The following is a 20825-nucleotide window of genomic DNA, read 5'->3' on the forward strand; positions in this document are numbered from 1 at the left end:
AGGCCATGTCTTGTTTCCCCACCAAGAAGAGTGACATCACTTGTAGGACAATTACAAGCTGGATGCTAGGATAGTTAGCCCCACCATGGCCCCTCGGCCCTCCCCACCAATGAAAATGTAACTTCCAAGGAAATGAATCCATATAAAAAGGGGCGACTGTAACACATGATCCAGCACATAAAAAGACTTCAGAAGTCAGCTGTGATTGGCTGGTGAGGAGAGAGGAGAGAGAAGAGAGAGATTTTAACTTATTATTTTAATACAATACACCAATCAGAATTGACTTCGGAGGTTTGTTCTGTGCTGGTCCATGTGGGTTAGTTCTAATCATATAAAAAAAGGTGCACAAGTCAATCGATCGGAAGCCAATATAGACTATAGGGAACAGGGAATGCTGTTCTTGGAAAACTACAAATAGCACCTGTGCCGTCCTTTTAGTTAACTTCATTGAACTTCTTTTTCCAATAGAACTTTCTCTCCCTGTTTGGAGATCATCTGTCTATTTTAAGTGATGATGAGTGTGTTTAGTTTCCCTCTCTTACATGCCACCCTTCTCTGGTCTATTTCTTTAGCTGTACTGAGATTGTCAAAAGCCAACTTCATAGGAAATGAAACAGATCGGCTTGCCTTACTCGCCTTTAAATCTCAAATAACAGGGGACCTCTATAACGTTACGAGTTCATGGAATGATTCTAACCATTTTTGTGACTGGGAAGGAGTTACATGCAGTAACAGACATCAACGAGTGACAGTCTTGAACCTTGCTTCCAAAGGTTTAGTAGGACCAATATCTACACACATTGGAAACCTCTCTTTCTTGAAGACACTAGTCCTACAGAACAACGGCTTCCATGGTGAAATTCCTAAGGAAATTGGTCATTTGTTCAGACTAGAAGATCTTGTTTTGAGTAACAATTCTTTGGCAGGAAATATTCCAGTGAATATCTCTTTTGAAGCTGGTTGAAATGACCTTCAGGCAAAACAATCTAACTGGGGTTATCCCACCTTCTTTTGGGAACCTTACCTCTCTTGAAGTTCTTCAATTATCTCAGAATAGTTTGGGTGGTAGTATTCCAAGTACTCTAGACCAATTAAGAAGTCTCAAGAAACTTGCACTCGGTCAGTGTATGTTGTCTGGTATGTTTCCTCCAAACCTTTATAACCATTCTCTGGAAACTATTTCCATTGAAATTAACGAACTTAGTGGGTACCTTCCCACTGATTTCGATCTCCTTCTTCCAAATCTTAAAATCTTTTTCATCGAGGGAAACAAATTTTCTGGCCCCATTCCTGCTTCTTTTACTAATGCTTCAGGACTTGAACAGTTTGATATGGGTTATAACCAATTTACTGGACCAGTTCCTCTGAACATGGGAAATCTAAAGGGCCTTACAATTCTAGTTTTGCAAGAAAACAAGCTTGGAAGTGGAAAATCTGGAGATTTAGACTTCCTTACTTCCTTAACCAATTGTACCAACTTACAAGAACTTGGTATAAGCGCCAACCAATTTGGTGGTATGCTACCTGCAACTATAGCTAATTTCTCCACCCAGCTTGAATTTTTTTCTTTGGATGAAAATCAAATATCTGGAAACATTCCTAGTGAAATTGGAAATCTCCAAAGCTTGACTTTATTGAAGTTTTATAATAACTTTATCACTGGTAATATTCCAATGGGCATTGGGAAACTTCAGAACCTAGGATTATTGTATCTATTTGGTAACCGGATATCAGGACATATCCCTTCCTCCATGAACAACATGTCTCAGTTATTCGATCTTGCTTTGTCATTCAACTTCTTGGAAGGAAGCATTGCTTCAAGTCTAGGCAATCAAATGTTACAAATGTTGGATCTTTCCTATAACAACTTCTCAGGCATCATTCCACACGAGATTGGTCTGTCCTCACGCTTACAGATTCTTGATTTGTCACATAATTCGTTGATTGGCTCCATACCTTCGGAGTTGGGTAGCCTGAAAAGTTTGGAATACATGAACGTTTCGGAGAACAAGATGGCGGGTGAAATTCCTAGCACAATTGGTGGTTGTTCGAGTTTGGAAAATCTCTATTTACAAGGTAATTTCTTCCAAGGAGCTCTTCCACACTCGCTCAGTTATTTGCAAGGCCTCCAAGTTTTGGATGTTTCACGCAACAACATAACTGGAATGATTCCGAAAGAATTGGAGAACCTACGTTTACAAAGTTTAAACCTATCTTTCAATAACATAGAGGGTGAGGTACCACAAAATGGAATTTTTCAAAATGCGACTGCAATTTCAATTGCTGGAAACTACAAGCTATGTGGGGGCGTTCCTACTCTACAGTTACCTAAATGCATCATCCCAAAGTCTTCGAAAAAAGAAGTTTCTCTTGCTTTAAAGGTGACACTGGGAGTACTGATTCCATCACTGTTTCTGGTGGTATTGTTCCTTGTTATCTATTGGAATAAAAAACCCAAAGCAAAACCACCAACAGAGCAAGTTCAGGGTGTTGTGAGAGTTTCGTACAATGATCTTCATAAAGCAACCAATGGCTTTTCTTCAGCTAATCTGATTGGTATGGGTGGCTATGGCTCTGTATACAAAGGAATACTCTCGCAAGATGAAGAACCTATTGCCGTGAAGGTATTCAACCTATTGGAACGTAGAGCATCCAAGAGTTTCATAGCTGAGTGCGAAGCCCTGAGGACAGTCCGACATCGAAATCTACTCAAGATTTTAACTGTTTGCTCAAGTGCAGATTTCAGAGGTAATGAATTTAAGGCTCTTGTTTTTGAGTTCATGCCCAATGGAAGTCTAGAAAGCTGGTTGCACCCAAGTTCAAATGAACAAGATCTACCAAGATTCTTGAACTTTTACGAAAGGTTAAACATAGCAATCGATGTTGCATCTGCTTTGGATTACCTACATAATCAATGCGAAAGGCCTATTGTTCATTGTGACCTGAAGTCCAGTAATGTACTTCTTAGCAATGACATGACCGCCCACGTTGGTGACTTTGGATTAGCGAAGTTTCTCTCCAAGAGTACTAGTACTTCCAACAACACTGAAAGTAATTCGATCGCTATAAGAGGGACTATTGGCTACATTCCTCCAGGTATGTTAAATCTCATTAGATAAAGTATGTTCTCCGCAAGTTCATTTCGTATCATGGTCATGAATTATCACCCAACTAACTCGACATCTTATGCATGACAAATCTATGAATGAATTGCAGAGTATGGCATGGGTACAGAGGTGTCAACACAAGGGGATGTGTACAGTTACGGTGTACTTTTGCTAGAAATGTTCACAGCAAAGAGACCAACTGATGACATGTTCAAGGATGGATTCAGCCTTCACCTGTTTTGTAAAATGGCTTTACCTCACAAGTTGCTAGAAGTCATGGATATGCGCTTGCTATCTGAAGAAACTCAAAGCAAAGCTCCAAATGTGACAAATCATTTGACAGAATGCTTGAGTTCTGTAATGAGAATCGGAGTAAAATGTTCAGAGGAACTACTTACTGAAAGAATGGATATTCAAGATGTTCTGAACGAGATGCATTCCATCAAAAAAGTTTTTCTTTCTTGTATAAACTACTAGTGACTAAGATGAAACCCTTCATATTATGTGAATACATGTACCAGAATGTAAATTTTTATATTATTATTATGATGCAAGGTTAAATACTCGTACGTGAATGTATATGAACGGTTCCTCTTATACATAGGTCCCGGTTTCTCGCTATTGCTAAATCAGTTTGGCAACTTAAATAATGCACCCCACACAATCACCATATCTCATATCAATATAAACATGGTTTGGGATAACAAAACAACAATTAGATACTTCTTGTGTAAATTTATGAGAAACAAATGGGCCGGGCAGGGCAGGACCAGCCCTCGGGCTTTGAGGGTTGGGCTGGGCCTTAACATTTTAGTGAACTTCTACCACGTTAAATTTTTAAGCCCATAACCGCCCCCAAGCCTTTTAACACCGACAAATAGTCAAGACTCAAGAATCCGGTGTATGATTAAAAATTTTAAATCGCCTAAAATTTACAGAAAAATTGTGAGGTAGATTTGGTATCAAAGGTTATTAATTTCTAAATTATCTGGTTTATTGATTTCACAATCTATGTTAGGTAAGGTTGTTCTCCCCAAGTATCAGGAACTAATTTCTTCATGTGATTTCGGAGATACAAGGCTCTACTGAGTCCATTGAAGTTATACTCTTTGAACAGTTCTATAGTTTACCTTTAATTAATGGCTATCGTGTTAGGCGTTGGGAATAATTAAGATGCAAATACACGAAGTGGAAATGAAGTGCATTTTTTTAAGATGAATTTCACATGGATATAATCTTTTGACAATTAAGTGGATAGATATAGAAAACCAGTGAGAACTTCTCCAATGTGTAAGGCATTCATGAATTGCATCACTAATGTAGGCGGCATTATTCTTTAGTCTTTGCCGTGTACTGATTGTGAACGTATATCGGCTTTAAGAGTCAACACTCATGGATCTTTATTAAGGTCTTTGACGCGCACTAATCATCCACATCTTAAAACTTCTTTCTCATTCACTTTTTAAATATGTCTTTTGCCAATCTGTCCTGCTCCTAAGTCCTACCTATGATTTTAGGCTTTTGGCTTTGCATTTAGGCTTTTGACATATTCTGTCTATATAAAGCTTCAAAGACTAATTTGTTTAAATCACTCTACATTTTCAGTAATGAGTGTGTTCAGTTTCTCTGTTTTACATGCCATCCTTCTGTTTTGCATCTCATCACCAATAGTGTCCACTGCCAACTTCTTAGGAAATGAAACAGATAAACTTGCCTTACTAGCATTCAAATCTCAAACTCAAGACCCTTTCATGGTTATGAGTTCGTGGAATGATTCTAACCCTTTCTGTGAGTGGGAAGGAGTTCAATGCAGTCCTAGACATGAAAGGGTGACAGCCTTGACACTTCGAGGTAAAGGTCTCATGGGAATACTATCTCCCCATATTGGAAACCTCTCTTTTTTGAGGAAACTAGTCCTCGAAAACAACAGTTTCCAAGGCGAGATTCCTCCAGATTTTGGTAAGTTGTTTAGACTAGAATATCTTGTTCTAAGTAACAATTCTTTGGTAGGGGAAATTCCAGCAAGTATTTCCTTATGCTCCAACCTCAGAAGTCTCTTTCTAAGTAGCAATAATCTTGCTGGAAAGATACCCATGGAACTTGGTTCTCTTTCAAAACTTGTCAATTTTACTCTTGAGGTTAACAAGCTAGAAGGTAGTATACCACCTTCCTTGGGAAACCTTACATCTCTTAAAGTTCTTCATTTATCTCGAAATAGTTTGGTTGGGAGTATTCCAAGTACTCTAGACCAATTGAAAAGCATCATGAACCTTGCACTGGAGTCTAACAAATTATCTGGTGAGATCCCTCCCTCGTTGTATAATCTCTCAACTTTAGTAACATTTAGCGTCGAAGATAATCAACTAACTGGGAATCTACCCGATGATATTGGTCTCAGTCTTCCTAATCTTCAACGTTTTTTAGTTGGGATGAACCAGTTTTCCGGACCAATTCCAGCATCTTTGTTCAATGTTTCAGGGCTTAGTGTACTTGATATTGGTATTAACCACTTTAGTGGAAAAGTTCCTCTGAATATAGGAAACTTAAAGGGTCTTAGATTACTAGCTATGGGTCAAAGTAATCTCGGAAGTGGGAAACCTGGTGATTTGGACTTCCTTACTTCTCTCACCAATTGTAGTAATTTACAAGGTTTCAGTATTGCAATTAACCAGTTTGGAGGTACATTACCAGTTTCAATTGCTAATTTCTCAAAGCAACTTACAACAATGTATATAGGACAGAATCAAATTTCTGGAAATATTCCTAATGAAATTGGGAATATAAGAAGTTTGATTGATTTGGATTTGAGTTCTAACTTATTCACTGGTAGTATTCCCACCAACGTTGGAGATCTTCAGAACCTAGAAGAATTAGATCTAAATTCAAACCAGTTGTCAGGACGGATCCCTTCCTCCCTAAGGAATTTGTCGCTATTGTTCCATCTTGATTTGCATAACAATTCCATAGAAGGGGACATTGCTTTAAGTCTCAGAAATCAAAAGATGCAGATTTTGGACCTTTCCTATAACAATTTCTCAGGCACCATTCTAGAACCAAAGATTAGTCTATCCTTGCAATTGCTTTACCTTAACTTGGGACACAATTCGTTGAGTGGTTCCATACCATTGGAAGTAGGTAACTTGAAAAATCTTGGTTACTTGGATGTATCTGAGAACAAAATGTCGGCAGAAGTTCCTGTCACACTTGGTAGTTGTGACAGTTTGGAATATCTTTTTCTTCAATACAATTTCCTTCAAGGAGCTCTTCCGTTTTCACTCGGTTCTTTAAAAGGCCTTCGAGTTTTGGATATTTCAGGCAACAACATAACTGGAGAAATTCCGAAAGAATTGGAGAAGCTCTCAGTTTTACAAAGTTTAAACCTATCTTTCAATAACCTTGATGGTGAGGTACCAATAACAGGAATCTTTGGAAATGCAACTGCAATTTCAATTGTTGGAAACAACAAGTTATGTGGAGGCATTCCAGAACTTAAGTTACCTAAGTGCAAAATCCAAAAGTCTAAGAAACATGAAAATTCTTTTGCCTTAAAGATATCACTTGGTGTTCTTATTACTTCATCATTCACTGTGGCAATGTTCCTTACAATCTACTATTTAAGGAAAAAGCCCAAGGCAAAAGGTGCTACTGAACAGTATATGGTGGACCTTAGAAGGGTTACTTACAATGATCTTCATAAAGCAACGGGTGGCTTTTCTTCAGAAAATTTGATAGGTATGGGAAGTCATGGATATGTGTACGAAGGAATTCTTCGACCTGATGAAGGTCCAATTGCTGTGAAAGTACTCAACCTCACAGAACATAAAGCTTCCAAGGGCTTCTTGGCTGAATGTGAAGCCCTGAGAGTTATTCGACATCGAAATTTACTCAAAATCTTAACTGTTTGCTCAAGTGTGGATTCTCGTGGTAATGATTTTAAGGCTCTTGTTTTTGAGTTCATGCAGAATGGAAGTCTAGAAAGTTGGTTGTATCCCAGCTCAAATGGACAAGATTTACCCAGAAGTTTGAACCTTAATCAAAGACTAAACCTCGCAATCGACGTTGCATGTGCTTTGGATTATCTACATAATCATTGCGAAGAATCCATTGTTCACTGTGATCTGAAGTCAAGCAATGTTCTTCTGGCCGATGACATGACTGCTCGTGTATGTGACTTTGGCTTAGCGAAATTTATTTCCAAGAGCCACAGTACTTCCATCAACGACAGCAAATCAATCGGCATAAGAGGAACTATTGGCTACATTCCTCCAGGTACTTTCAATTTACTATCATAATTTTTCTCCGCAGGAAAATTTCTCAAGATTGTTATAACTTCTAACAAGCTAGGCCTTAAATTATGCATGACACAATTTAAATTATCAACCATACAAATATTATATACTTAACAAGTCAATGAATGAACTGCAGAGTATGGGATGGGAGTGGATGTTTCTACACAAGGGGATGTGTATAGTTTTGGTGTACTTTTGCTAGAGATGTTCACAGGAAAGAGACCAACAGATGACATGTTCAATGATGGACTCAGCCTTCATGTGTTTTGTAAGATGGCTTTACCTGACCGGGTGTTGGACATCATGGATATGCGCTTGCTATCTGAAGAAGATGCCAATTCATTAAATCGGATGAAAGAATGTGTATGTTCTGTGATGAGAATCGGAGTAGCATGTTCAGAGGAACTAATGATTGACAGAATGGACATTCAGGATGTTCTCAGGGAGCTGCATTCGATAAAAGAAGTTTTTATTTCAGGTTGGAGTAATTAACGGAGGTGAAAGTGTGAAACTCTGCTCATTGTATCTTGACATTCATATAAGGCCTACGTTTATTGAGGGAAAATTCCATCAAATAGTTATGTTCAGGTGAAGTTGTCCAATTTCCTCAGAGGCTCAGAGTATATAGGCTGATTACCAATTTAATCCGGTCAGTCAAAAATAAAGATATTAAAGTGAATAGAAATCTTCTCTCCTTGGAAGAAAAAGAAAATAACGAACAGCTATACATCCTTGTGTTTCTAGTGAAAAAAGAAGAATAAAAAGAAATCTTGAAGTCATATACTGAAAACTTTGTCATTATTAAATTATGAATTCAGTAAGATAAAAGTTTTAAGACCTTAATGGAGTAAATTCGCACTAGGTACCATTTACTCGCGCAGAAAATTACAACCAGTAGGATCCACGGCAGTGCTCAGGACACATATATTGATTTACAATCCATTTGCTGTACCCCTCATCGAACACACAACCCCTACTATCACTATTAAATTCAAGCACTCCTGGATTTCGGTCAACTGATTCTGATTTCTGAAGTACACACTGATTGTTGTTATACACTAGAGATGAGCATAGAGGGGTTTACAAACAAAAATGCAAAACAAGCCAAACATGGCCATGCTAATTAGCATATGATAAGTGCTTGGTTGTTTTTCAAATGATTGTCTGAAACATCCAGTGGGTTTGCCAGTGTTACTGTGTCTCTGAAGTTCTGAACTTCAGTTAATGACCGACTTTGTTGGCTTATGGCAAGGATTGGATACATTTGGCAGAGATCGATCGGATCCAGTAAAAGAAACATATGAATTTGAAAATTGCACCACACAGACTTAAAACTCCCACAAACTATGTTTTTCTGAGGCTGCAACTGCCATCGCCCATCAGTCAGCAAGTGGCCTATTAATAAATAATAATAATAAAAAAAAAATCTTATGTTACTATGAAATATTCTCATACAGAAAATTAGGGTAGAGGAGTCAGTTATAAATATTTAGTAGTCCTAAGACTCCTGTAATTTTTTTTTAGAAATTAATAGTTCAATTTGACTAGAATATGGAACCACATGTTACCCAATTTTACCAGAAATAGACGAAAAGATTCTCACTTGGAAACAATCATAACCGACTAGCTACCCAAAAATATGCTGGGTTTAGGCAAAACCAAAAGTTGAATTTCACATAAAAAAAGGAAACTGAATAAAAAATTTGAGTTGTGAAAAATTACTCAATTTAGGCAACTAAATTATCGAGAAAATTAAGTTTGTGAGAGATCAAAAATGAAAAAGACGTCAATTGCGAAACGTGATCAAAGGTATGTAATAAATTTATTTCCAATTTTAACAAAGATTAATATTATCATATATAGAAATTCATTAAGCAAGTAGTGAATTCAACGCCTAAGTATATCATCTTCCAAAATTGAGAATTCATTTATTTCCAAAATCAGAATTCATATTTTCGAAAACATTTTTGAGCATATAGTAGATGTTTCTCTCACTTTCTTTATATATCTTTTATTTGATTGGTTAACATTAATTGTGAAGTAGTCATTTTTGTTTTTTTGAAAAACGGATAACGGGTAAAAAGAGAATATGGAAAAGTTTGAAAAAAAAAGTTTGGCAGGCGGTCTCGAGTCATATCCCCAAATTCAAAATTATTTTAAAAAATAACATATTTTAGTAATGAAAATAACCAAAATGGTATTAAAACCCAAAAATAATACTTCCAGGTTTTTAAAAGTAATTTTTTCTATGAAGCAGCTCTATAGCCCCAATTTTTTGTATTCTCATATGCTTTGGTGAAATATTTACTGGCCGCCCGTGTAGAATAATTTGCTCCTATTTTATGACAATTTGTGTTTTACGGTTTTACTTTTACTTTTACCCTCTAAATTTTGAATCATCAGAAATGAACCCACTCGGCCACTCCATCTCCATCCTATCCACAAAATCATTCATATTTGCTTTATTGCCTATTTTACCCTTCAATTAACAAACATATTGATACATAAATAATAAATTTCTTCATCTTTTTTGTTCAATATATTTCATCCATTAATTTTAGTGTTATCCCGGAACCCATTCAAACTAAATTAACTACCCCTTGTTGTTTCCTCTGCCATTAAAATTCATTAATGGAGTGTTGGTGGAGTGGTCTTCTTAATTAGTTCTTACCATATTTTGTCGGGGCTCCATAGTTTATCTCTTTATGGTTTGCAATTGCTTACAATTCAATGGCGGCAACGCTTGTTAGTCTGATGTATCGGAAGTAAGAGGGTTCATTGACTATGCTTAAAGATAGTGTTAAGTTTAGAATCCAAAAACTTAAGGAGGTCCAACTCTTGGCAAAAACCAAATGGATTCACTACTCAATGATTGGGTCTATAGCTTTGCGGTCTCGGTTCATTGTGGTTGGTAAACGTTGGTCCAATAGCACCGCCCCTCACTCTTTCAACAAGTAGGGAAGCTAGGAAGAACACAAAGAATTTATTATGATTCGGAGGAAAAATGGTTGTTCATAACAGGTGAAAAGTTCCATCTGGACCTTAAAGATAAGGGCGATCCGCTTTGGTTTAGTCATTTCATGGCAGACAAACGAGTACCGGAGATGGAATGGAAAGGAGTGTACTGGTGCACCCGTGTTTTTTCTTGAGAGAGATCTCTTGAACTCTTTCGCTTGAGAGATAGACCAACTCCTTGTCAACCTCAGACTTGGGGGCTAAAAATGATGAATCGCCATTGTGTGGCCACTCTTGTCTGCCTAATAGCAACATATAGGGTCGGGATGGATGAAACCAATCAAAAGTGAAAAGCGCACAAGCTAAGTCGGGAAACGGACTGTATGGGGTAGTCATTTTCTCAAGTGCAAATAAATAGATAATCCCAAGTTCAAAGTTTTCCATAATCAGGTCGGAGGCCGGTTGCCAACAAACTCAAGGAAGTCATGGAAGGAATTAGCATGTTCAAGGTTGGATGCAAAATTCAATAAGGTGAAATATAAATCCGGAGCAATAATTAGAGATGCAATGTTAGTTTTTCTGAATGCTTCGCTTAGAGTGTGACATACATGTGTGTTTACCTCTAGAGTTTTTAGGAATACTTTAGGCAATAGAGCAAATATAGATGATTTCTGGAGGAGAGCGGGATGGAGTGGGGGTTCTTTTGTAATGATTCAAAATTTGAGGGGCAAACACAAATGTATGTCATAATATAGGGGGTTTTGGCCAATTACCCCTATTCAATATGATGTTAAGTAGAACTACTGGTTCACTTGTGCAATTCACATGTCTTACATGCTTAATCAAATTCAAGTTTCTTCTATAATTATATTCCTCTATGGAATTCAAAATTTAGTACAATGTGCGCTCGTCTTTACATAAATATTTCAATAAATTGCACATATTGATCTCTAACTATTACTCAGATTTTCTCTGTAACCTTTCGGGTTCTTCTTTCATTTATCTTGGGAAGGAGAGAAATTAAAGACTTGTAAGCTCGCATTTTTTGAAACAGGACTGCAACTACGAAAGAGCAAAAACCATAGAATAACATGATTATAGTGAGTCAAATTCAACGAAATATTATTTGCTACAATTAAATTGAAGGCCGTGTCTAAAATTAAAGCCAAACATTAGTTGCAAACTTTAGATACATGCAACTTTACAAGGGAGTGAAAAAGCAAACACAAGCAAGTATCATTGTCACTGCTCAAATCTCATTATCAAGGAAAACGATCATTCCACACTATAAAGGAAAGACTCCTTGGTGAACAAGCTTTTTAAGAAAGGAAAAACTATAGATGTAGATACAAGAAAGCAAGAAAACTCATCCTAAAAGTCTGTAGACGTAGTGACCAGATGAACAATAGTTAATTTTGGAAGGAACTCACCCAATAAAGTCCGCGGTCCACTTCCAAGATGCCCTATGCCACCTTGTGATTCAAGAAAAATGCAGAATGTTTAGGTCTTTCCTGAGGGGTAAGGCTCATGTTACCTACAAGTAGGAAGACCTCATTTAGTATTTGCTAACAATTAGACCAACTCCAGTGTTATTTTTAGTGTATACATCCCTAATTCCCAATTTAGAGTGGATAGGGATGCAATAATGAGCACTAGAATGGTTCTGACTTCTGAGTATGGGGCACCACTCGAAATAGCTTCTGGTGTTGGAGGAATGGCCAATGAGAATGGCGCCTGGTGTAGTCAAAGTTTCAAACGATAAACTTTTCGAACTAAAGTGCTAGTGGCCGGATAAGAATTGTGTTCCATTGGGAGTTGCGTCTGCTTGCCTCTGTGGTCAGACATGAGCCACCTTGCATATTTAGTTGCATATACACAGTGAGAAATTCAACAATTTTGCTGATTGAGAAATACATTTATGGGGGCCATTGGAGGGAGGTTTTCATGGTTTTACAGTGATATATAATTAAGGGGCCAATTGAGTTGGTCTTAACAAAGATTGCATGATAACCAAATTGATACAAAATCACTAGTAACTTTCACCTCACAAAAGTAGAGCATATGGCCACTATATTGTGAATCACGTACTGGTTGTAGCAAACTCTAACAGATGTATGAAGAACCTGCCTTCAATTTTCCTTTTTACCCTAGTTACAAAAGTTTCTAAACAGTATTCTATATATCTAAGAACATAAATAAACGAAGGAAAAATTACTAAGCAAAAACTGATTTTTTCCGTTCTCTCTATATCTCTTTCATTCATATTGATTTATTTTGAAAATAAAGATGCAATTTTTACCTATCAAATTAAACTGTCATTGGAGTCAGTTACATTCTCCGTGAACCCTAGTACCAAGAAATATGTCTCTGATAGTGTGCAATTTTTTAATGACATCTCTAATATCCATTCTCTCTGACGGTGAATCAACAGAACATGCAACCCCAATTTTGACTACTGCAGTCATGCACTCTAGCAGTTTTGTTCTTCTATGACTACCAATTCTCATGCTATTAGTATCTCCTAAAGTGTCATCTCCTTCAGATAGAAGTATTGGATCTACAATCTTTACAAGTTGATCTTGCAAACCGCTGCTAGCGTAGTTATGGAGGCTTAAACCGATTTTAAACATCTCATCGGTTGGTCTCCTTCCTGTGGACATTTCCAACACCATAATTCCATAACTGTACACATCACCTTCTGTGGATGCATTAGCTCCCATACCATATTCTGCATTATATACATCAATCGCCAGTTCCATAAAACCATTTAAATGTAACAAAAAAAATATAGATTTAGAGCCATTGGCAAAAAAAAAATAGTAGATACGATAGTAAATATACTATAGAGAGATTCAAAACGTCTTTACAATCACCAGTTAAGATATTGATAGAAGTAGACAAAGTAGCTTAATTACCACCACAACCACAATTCTTTCAACCTCGATCTTTTTAATTTAAACAACTAAAATGGACTGAAAATAAATTAATTAGAAAAAGTTGAACGTTTTATTCTCTCTAACGTACGACTTTTTATTGGGACTAACAAGTCCTTTTTCATCTTTTAAGAGATCTAAATAACTATGCTATAAGCTCCGGAGCTGAAAACATCCAATTATCCAAGGCCCTCTGTACATATATTAGCTTTGTGTGACAGGGTTAATGGTGTCAAACTTGACATGGGAAATAAAAAAGCCAAATGAGTTGAGTTTCGCTAAAATGTGGCTGCAAATAAATATTATAAATAATGCAGTGACCCAGATATTGATTTTCATGCATTTATGAATTGGAAAAAGGACTTAAATAAACAATTCAACATATGTGGATCTTTAAATTCCTACCTGGAGCGGCATAGCCAATTGTTCCCTTTACCCCTGTTGAGGTACTTTGATTATTATGCGAGTTCTTTATTGATCCTGGAAGAAGCTTTGCCAAACCAAAATCACCAACATGAGCTACCATATCATTATCAAGAAGCACATTGCTTGGTTTTAGATCACGATGAATAACCAAAACGTGACACTCGTGATGAAGGTAGCTAAGCGCAGAAGCAACATCAATGGCGACATTTACTCTTTGAAGTATGTTCAAATTCGATTCTTCATCTTGTTCATTGATCTCTTGATGCAGCCACTTCTCTAAACTTCCATTTGGCATGAACTCAAAGACTAGTGCTTTGAATTCATTTCCTTCATAATCCACACTAGAGCAAGAGGTTAGAATCTTAACAAGATTTCGATGGCGAATATTACGCAATGATTCACACTCTGCCATGAAACTCTTTAAAGCTCCTTTTAATTGAAGTTTGAACACCTTAACAGCAACAATGGTTTCATATCCGTTGAGCATTCCCCTGTACACACTGCCAAAACCACCTGAACCAACAAAATTAGTTGGAGAAAACCCTCTAGTCGCTTGAGAAAGATCTCCATAAGAGACCTTAACATGCTGATCACTTAATGATGGCAAATAAGCTGTTTTAAGTTTACTTTTTCTTCTCAAGTAAAATATTAGAGAACATGATGCCAAAAGAATGACCACGACCACACTGATCACGATTGCTATTTTGGAAGGATCGAACCTTCCTTGCTTTTTTTCATCTTGCTTTTCAGATTTGTTTAGTTGGCACGGTGGCAATTGTAGTTCGCATATACCCCCACAGAGATTAAAATTTCCAGCTACTGAAAAATTGCTTGCAATTTTAAAGATTCCGTTCACTGGTACCTCACCTTCAAGTTTATTAAAGGATAGATTCAACTTCTGGAGATATGGAAAGTCCTCCCAATACTTTGGAATTTCACCAGACAAGTTGTTGCTGGATAGATCTAACTCTTGGATATTCTTTAAAAAACTCAAAGATTGAGGAACTGTCCCTTCAAAAAGATTGTTGTGCAAGTATAACTTTTCCAGACTCAAACAGTCACCAAGAGTACCAGGCAATAAACCAGATAGCTTATTTCTAGACGCATCCATTGTACCAAGATTTTTCAGTTTTCCTACTACTAAAGGTAGGGAACCAGTTAAAGAGTTCTGAGAGAAGGAAAGAAGAATCAGAGAGGAAATATTAAGGATCTCTTTAGGTAGGGTACCATTTAGGTTTAGTTGTTCCAGATCCAGTTCTTGCAATTGGCGAAGAGCACCAAGACCTGAAGGAATGTTTCCTTCAAGTCTGTTACTTCCTAACAACAACCTCTTTAATTTAGTATTGTTTGCTAGAGAAGATGGAATAGGTCCAGACAATTTGTTTTCAAACAGAGCTAACCCCTGCAAACTATGAAGTTTTCCAATAGAAGATGGAATACTACCGTAAAAATTATTATAATGGAGAGCTAATATAAACAAATTGATCAAGTTCCCAATCCCTTCTGGGATAATTCCAAACATTTGATTGACTCCTAGATACAACTCTTCTATTTGGTTAGAGAGATTGGTAATAGAATTCGGGAAAACGCCTCCAAAATTGTTTTCAGCCAAGTCCAATATCTTTAGATTATTACTGGAGTTGGTCAAATAAGCGATAAAACTCAAATCACGGGCTTCTCCTGTTCCTAGCTGATTGAATCCAAAATTTATCGTTTTGATAGTTTGAGGGAATTGAAAATCTGTAGGAACTTGTCCTTCGAAATTGTTTACTGAAATATCAAAATTTTGAAGTTTGGAAGCATTAGTTAATGAAACTGGGAGTAGTCCAGAAAGTTGATTTTCACCCCCAAAGAAGTTAACGAGATTAGGAAGAGTGATGCCCATGTCTGGTGGAAGACTACCACTAAATTGGTTAAAGGAAATTCCTATGCCATTCAGGGATGAGATGTTGAAAATTGTTAAAGGGAGCTCACCAGACAATCTATTAAGTCCAACATTGAAGGATATTAAGCTCAACAGTCTACCAAAGCTGGCTGGAATACTTCCAACCAATTTATTTTCAGCTGTGGAGAAGCCTTGAAGTGACGAAAGATTACCTAAAGAAGGGGGTAGCACCCCTGTCAGATTGTTTCTTTCAATTTTCAAGAATACAAGCTTTAACAATGAGCCAAGCTTTGCCGGAATATTCCCTGATAATTTGTTCCAACTTAAATCAATGAACCTGAGTTCAGTACACAGGGTTAGATTGACTGGAATTTCTCCTTTGAAAGTGTTATTGAAGAGATTGAGTTCTTGAAGACGAAACATCCGACCAGTTTCTTGTGGGATCTCACCGTAGAGTTTATTGTGCTGTAGGTTGATGACCCTTAGGAAGCTGAGGTTTCCAATATGAGGCGATAATGATCCAACCAAACTCTGGCTGGAAAGATTCAAACTTATGACCCTTTGATGACGCTTGCCGCATGTAATGCCTTGCCACTGACAGAAATGAAAAGATTGGTTCCATGAGCTTAAGCCTTCAATTCCATCTCTAATGGCAATGAGAGATTGGAGATCAGTCTCATTTCCTGAGGTGGCCATCGAAGGTTTTGTTTGTGACATCAATTGGTTGAAGAGTAGGAAGATCATGTAAAAGTTAAGTAATGTAAATGCCTGCTTTGAAATCATCTTTGCGAATTGTAGAAACTAACATATGTGGTGTCGTACTATATAGGAGCATTGTGACGTGTACTTGGTTGATTTACAAATGTGAATCCTCTGTTTCAGAATTCAAAATATTTGGTCTTGCCTGTCAAGATCTTCATTAATCTTGTCGTGTAGAATAATTTGGTAATCAGGTCTTTTTCAAGTTGAACTACTGGTGCACTTAATCTGTGTACTGCCTTCATCTTATTCAAGTTTCGTATATTCAAATATGGAGCTTAAAAGGAGTACAGAGTATTTGTTATTCGCTTTTAGTTTTTCACAAACTTCTTGGGAGGAAGCATTGCTTCTAGGTATTGGTAATCAGATTCTGTAGATTTTGGACCTCTCACATAACAATTTTAAAATTGTTATAGGATGATATTTGATCTATTTCGGACCACTATGGCGCGGGGGGTAATGGTGGGAGTCAAAGAAACTGTTTTTTGTCTTACAGTTGTGGGATGTGGAGGAAATCATCAAAATCAACGTGCTTTTTCCATGAATCTCATGGTTTCTCGTCTGTGGTTACTTATTAAGGTCTTGCCGTGTAGGATACTTTGCAGACAAGCTCATTGAGCTTGTTCATCCCAGATTCATACTCTTATCAATGTAGAGACGGGACATGGGACGACTATGGGAGGTCTTCAAATAAGTGCAGAAACATATTTTTTCCACTACTTTATAGGGTGGAGGACCACCACAGTATAGTACTTTACATTAAAGTGAACTAGGGAGTTTCTCACACTACCTCTTGTTTTCCAGCATCTAGCATGAATACTTGTTTGCCACCATATTTTGTTAGGAATAGACCTAGAAAAAATTATGGCAGTAGCAGTAGTAGAAGTAATAGGAATAGTAGTAGCAATAATGTAAATGTAAATGGATGCATTACTTATATTTGCTTGGGTTAACTAGTATTGCAGATCCCCCCCCTATTGGCTCATCTAGTGGGGGTAACACTTGTTAGGAATTATACCAATATCAATCGATTTCCACTACACAGATAATTTGTATGAACACACTTCAACTCCAGACAAATTCTAAATATCACAAACTACCTATACTAGCATGCCCAACTCGCTAAACAACTATCAACAACAAATAATAATATAAAGCAGTAAAGGCAAACCACAAAACAAAGATTTACCGTGGTTCGGCCAATGATGTCTACTTCCACAAGAGCCAGTTCTTAATAAAGTGGGAAGGAAGATTACAATCTCCTTTTCGGTCTCTCACCTTACTAGATCACTCTTATATCTTTACAGGGTTGTATCTCTGTAAAGGTTATTTCTCAATCTTGATAGCTTTCAAGATTGGGTTTCTCTCTTTGTTTTTGTCTGGTTCTTAGTCTTCTGACTTAGGGTTTTCCAAAACCATGATTTTGTTTTTATATCAAAAAACCAAATTTCGCGGTTACTGTAGCGAGGCCCACGAAAACAGTCTTGGGCGCAGGTGCCCTCGCTCTGAGCGTAGGTGCCCTCTTGTTCTAGGCTCTTGGGCGCAGGTGCCCTCTTGTTCCGTGCTCTTGCGGAGGTGCTTGTTCTAACATCTCCGGTGCCCTAACATCTCCACGCGTTTCTCGTTTCCTCATGTGAGGGATAACTCCAACAATCTCCCCTCCGAACATTGAGGGGGATACCTCCATGCAATTTCCAAATCAAGAGAGGAGTGCGCTACCATTCCGACGGTAGCACAACAAATATCAAACTTACCTTTCGGTAAGACTTTGGTCATCATATCCGACCCGTTCTTGTCGGTATGGATCTTCTCGATACACACATGCTTGTCTTCGAAAGTACTTCTATTCCAATGATAGCGACGTGTATATGCTTGGATCTAGAATGAAAACTTCGGATTCTTCTTACTCAGTGGATGGATGGCGCCTCGACCGTCGCGTAGAACTACAATTTGTTTATGCTTTAGCCCTAGTTCGTCGAAGAACCTCTTCATCCATAGCATCTCTTTGCAACTTTCGGTGGCAATATATGCTTCAGAAGAAGTGGAGGGCAACACACTTTTGCAACTTTGATTGCCAAGAAACCGCTCCCCTGCAAAAGTAACCGGATAACCGGAGGTGGACTTCATCGAGTCAACATCACTGTCATAATCAGATCGGTGTAGCGCTTTCAAGTAAGGGCTTACTTCCACCAAAGCACAAACACGATTTGGAAGTGCCCGCGAGATATCTCAATATCCACTTAACACCTTTCCAATGTTCTTTACCCGGATTTTGTGAAATGCGCTTACAACACCAACGGCGAAAAAGAAATATCCGGTCTTGTACACACCATGGACATACATTAAAGGCGCCCATGCGGATGCATAATGAATCTTTTCCATCTAACTCTGCTTTCATGCTCACCCTTTGGACACATCTCTTTTGGTCAAATGCGGGCCACCACCAAGCGGATTAACCGATTGGCTTCACTTGATCCATGTTGAATCTCTTCAACACGCTTCTCAATGTAGCTTTCTTGAGAAAGCCACAACTTCCCTCTTTCTATCACGGTGATCCACATCCCAAGTATCGCTTTGCTTGACCCAAATCCTTCATCTCAAAGGACTTACTCGAGTCTTTCTTTGACTTGGATATCTTGTTGATGTTTGGACCAACTATCAACATATCATCCACATACAAACAATAACACTATGAAATCTCCATATGAAAATCTCGAACAAACGCCGACAATGATCGGAAGCGGACTTCTTGTATCCTTGCTTCTCCATAAAGGAGTCAAACTTTATGTACCATTGTCTCGGTGCTTGCTTCAACCCATACAAGCTCTTTATCGGCTTGCATACTAAGTGCTCCTTGCCTTTGACCTCAAACCCTCCCGGGTCGGGTCCATGTAGATATCTTCTTCAAGGTCTCCATGAAGAAAAGTTGTCTTAACATCTAGTTTGCTTTCAACCTCTAAGTTCATACTTTGCGGCCATACCCAATACCACCTGGATAGAAGTCATCTTCACTACAGAGAGAAAATCTCATCAAAGTCAATCCCTTTCCTTTGACCGAATCCCTTCACAACAAGGCGAGCTTTGTGCCTTGGGTGAGGATTGTTCTCCTCATGCTTGACTTTGTATATCCACTTATTCTTGAGAATTTTTCGTCCCTGCGGTTTCTCAACTAACTCATAAGTGTGATTCTTATGCAAAGAATCCATCTCGTCATGCATGGCCTTCAACCACTTTTCCTTGTCTGTACCTTCAAGTGCCTCTTGATAGTACATAGGTTCTCCACCATCCGATAGTAGCATGTACGTATGTGGTGGATACCTAGTTGAAGCTAGTCTCCCTCTGTCAGACCTCCTTGCCCCATCTGCTGGTGCCTCAGGAGGATGCACTTTTGCATCTTCTATACCAATAGGTTCTATCCCATCATGAGCAATAGGATTCTCATCATGAGCTTCAAACTCATGGTTCTCTGCATTCTCAATGCGTTCCCGACGTTCCACGGAGGAACTTCCGGTTTCGAATCAACAAGATCATTGGTGAAAGCCCGTAGCTTCTCACCCTCCTCAAAGTCCGCTATGGTTTGGTCTTCTAAGAACACAACATCTCGACTTCGGATTACCTTCTTGTTAATCGGATCATAGAGTTTGTAACCAAACTTTTCATCTCCATAACCCGAAAAATGCAACCGCTTTGGCTTTGTCATCAAGCTTGGATCTCTCATCCTTCGGAATATGCACAAATGCCCCGCACCCAAATACCCTCAAGTATCCATAATCAACATCTCTGCCGCGACCATACTCTCTCCTCGGATAATCACTATTCGAGGCTTTGCGATGACGGGTTGATCACATGCAATTTGTATGCGCATTGCTTTTACCCAAGTAGTTTTTAGGTAGCTTAGAGTGAGATAGCATGCATCTCATCCTCTCTACAATGGTGCGGTTCATTCTCTCGCTATTCCATTACATTTGCGGTGTCTTGGGAGCGGTGCGCTCATGGCCGAATCCCATGACTCGGCAATACTCTTCAAATGGCCCAATGTACTCACCCCCATTATCCGGCGAATACATTCCAACAACTTCCCGGTCTCTCTTTCCACCATTTGTGGAATTTCTCAAACACGCCAAGTACTTCATCCTTGGTCTTCAGACTATAGGCCCATATTTTTCTTGACACATCATCAATGAATGTCAAGAAGTATGAAGCTCCCTGGTGGGACTTTACTCTCATAGGACCACATAAGTCTATGTGCACTAGTTCAAGGACAATGTCCTTTCTGTGAGACGGGACTCTTTGGAAAGACACCCTGTGTTGCTTTCCTACCAAACAGTGAGTACATGTATTTAAATGTGTACCTACCTTTAATGCACGCACCTTTTGCTTAGCAAGAACTTCCATCCCTTTTATGCCCATGACACGCGGTCTTGTGCCACAGTTCGGATGAAGCTTCTTCTTCTGCCGCATTCGCTTTTGC

The 20825-nt window shown here is 38.2% G+C and overlaps 3 protein-coding genes across 3 annotated transcripts; 2 read left to right on the plus strand and 1 right to left on the minus strand.

Moving 5' to 3' along the window:
• Window positions 1–846: 846 nt before the first annotated feature.
• On the plus strand, window positions 847–3672 carry LOC147484639 (uncharacterized). Its single transcript, XM_086581041.1, has 2 exons — window positions 847–3096; window positions 3217–3672. The coding sequence occupies exons 1-2, from the start codon at window positions 966–968 to the stop codon at window positions 3582–3584; spliced, it is 2499 nt and encodes an 832-aa protein (XP_086437167.1). The 5' UTR covers window positions 847–965; the 3' UTR covers window positions 3585–3672.
• An 889-nt stretch (window positions 3673–4561) lies between these two features.
• Window positions 4562–7989, plus strand: LOC147484640 (putative receptor-like protein kinase At3g47110). The gene is made up of 2 exons (XM_086577000.1): window positions 4562–7376; window positions 7533–7989. Exons 1-2 carry the CDS (start codon window positions 4715–4717, stop codon window positions 7886–7888), a joined length of 3018 nt encoding a protein of 1005 aa, XP_086433126.1. The 5' UTR covers window positions 4562–4714; the 3' UTR covers window positions 7889–7989.
• Window positions 7990–12566: 4577 nt separating this feature from the next.
• On the minus strand, window positions 12567–16560 carry LOC147484641 (uncharacterized). Its single transcript, XM_086576993.1, has 2 exons — window positions 13690–16560; window positions 12567–13079 (listed from the first exon to the last, which is right to left on the minus strand). Exons 1-2 carry the CDS (start codon window positions 16376–16378, stop codon window positions 12676–12678), a joined length of 3093 nt encoding a protein of 1030 aa, XP_086433119.1. The 5' UTR covers window positions 16379–16560; the 3' UTR covers window positions 12567–12675.
• Between the last annotated feature and the right edge of the window lie 4265 nt (window positions 16561–20825).

This window comes from Coptis chinensis, chromosome 8, assembly GCF_015680905.1.
Source record: "Coptis chinensis isolate HL-2020 chromosome 8, ASM1568090v1, whole genome shotgun sequence".
NCBI lineage: Eukaryota > Viridiplantae > Streptophyta > Magnoliopsida > Ranunculales > Ranunculaceae > Coptis > Coptis chinensis.

Coding starts and splice junctions, on each gene's coding strand:
- LOC147484640 (XM_086577000.1), top strand. CDS start 4,715: ATGAGTGTGTTCAGTTTCTCTGTTTTACATGCCATCCTTCTGTTTTGC. Junction 7,377..7,532: donor TATTGGCTACATTCCTCCAG/GTACTTTCAATT, acceptor AATGAACTGCAG/AGTATGGGATGGGAGTGGAT.
- LOC147484639 (XM_086581041.1), top strand. CDS start 966: ATGACCTTCAGGCAAAACAATCTAACTGGGGTTATCCCACCTTCTTTT. Junction 3,097..3,216: donor TATTGGCTACATTCCTCCAG/GTATGTTAAATC, acceptor AATGAATTGCAG/AGTATGGCATGGGTACAGAG.
- LOC147484641 (XM_086576993.1), bottom strand. CDS start 16,378: ATGATTTCAAAGCAGGCATTTACATTACTTAACTTTTACATGATCTTC. Junction 13,080..13,689: donor AATTGGCTATGCCGCTCCAG/GTAGGAATTTAA, acceptor TATATAATGCAG/AATATGGTATGGGAGCTAAT.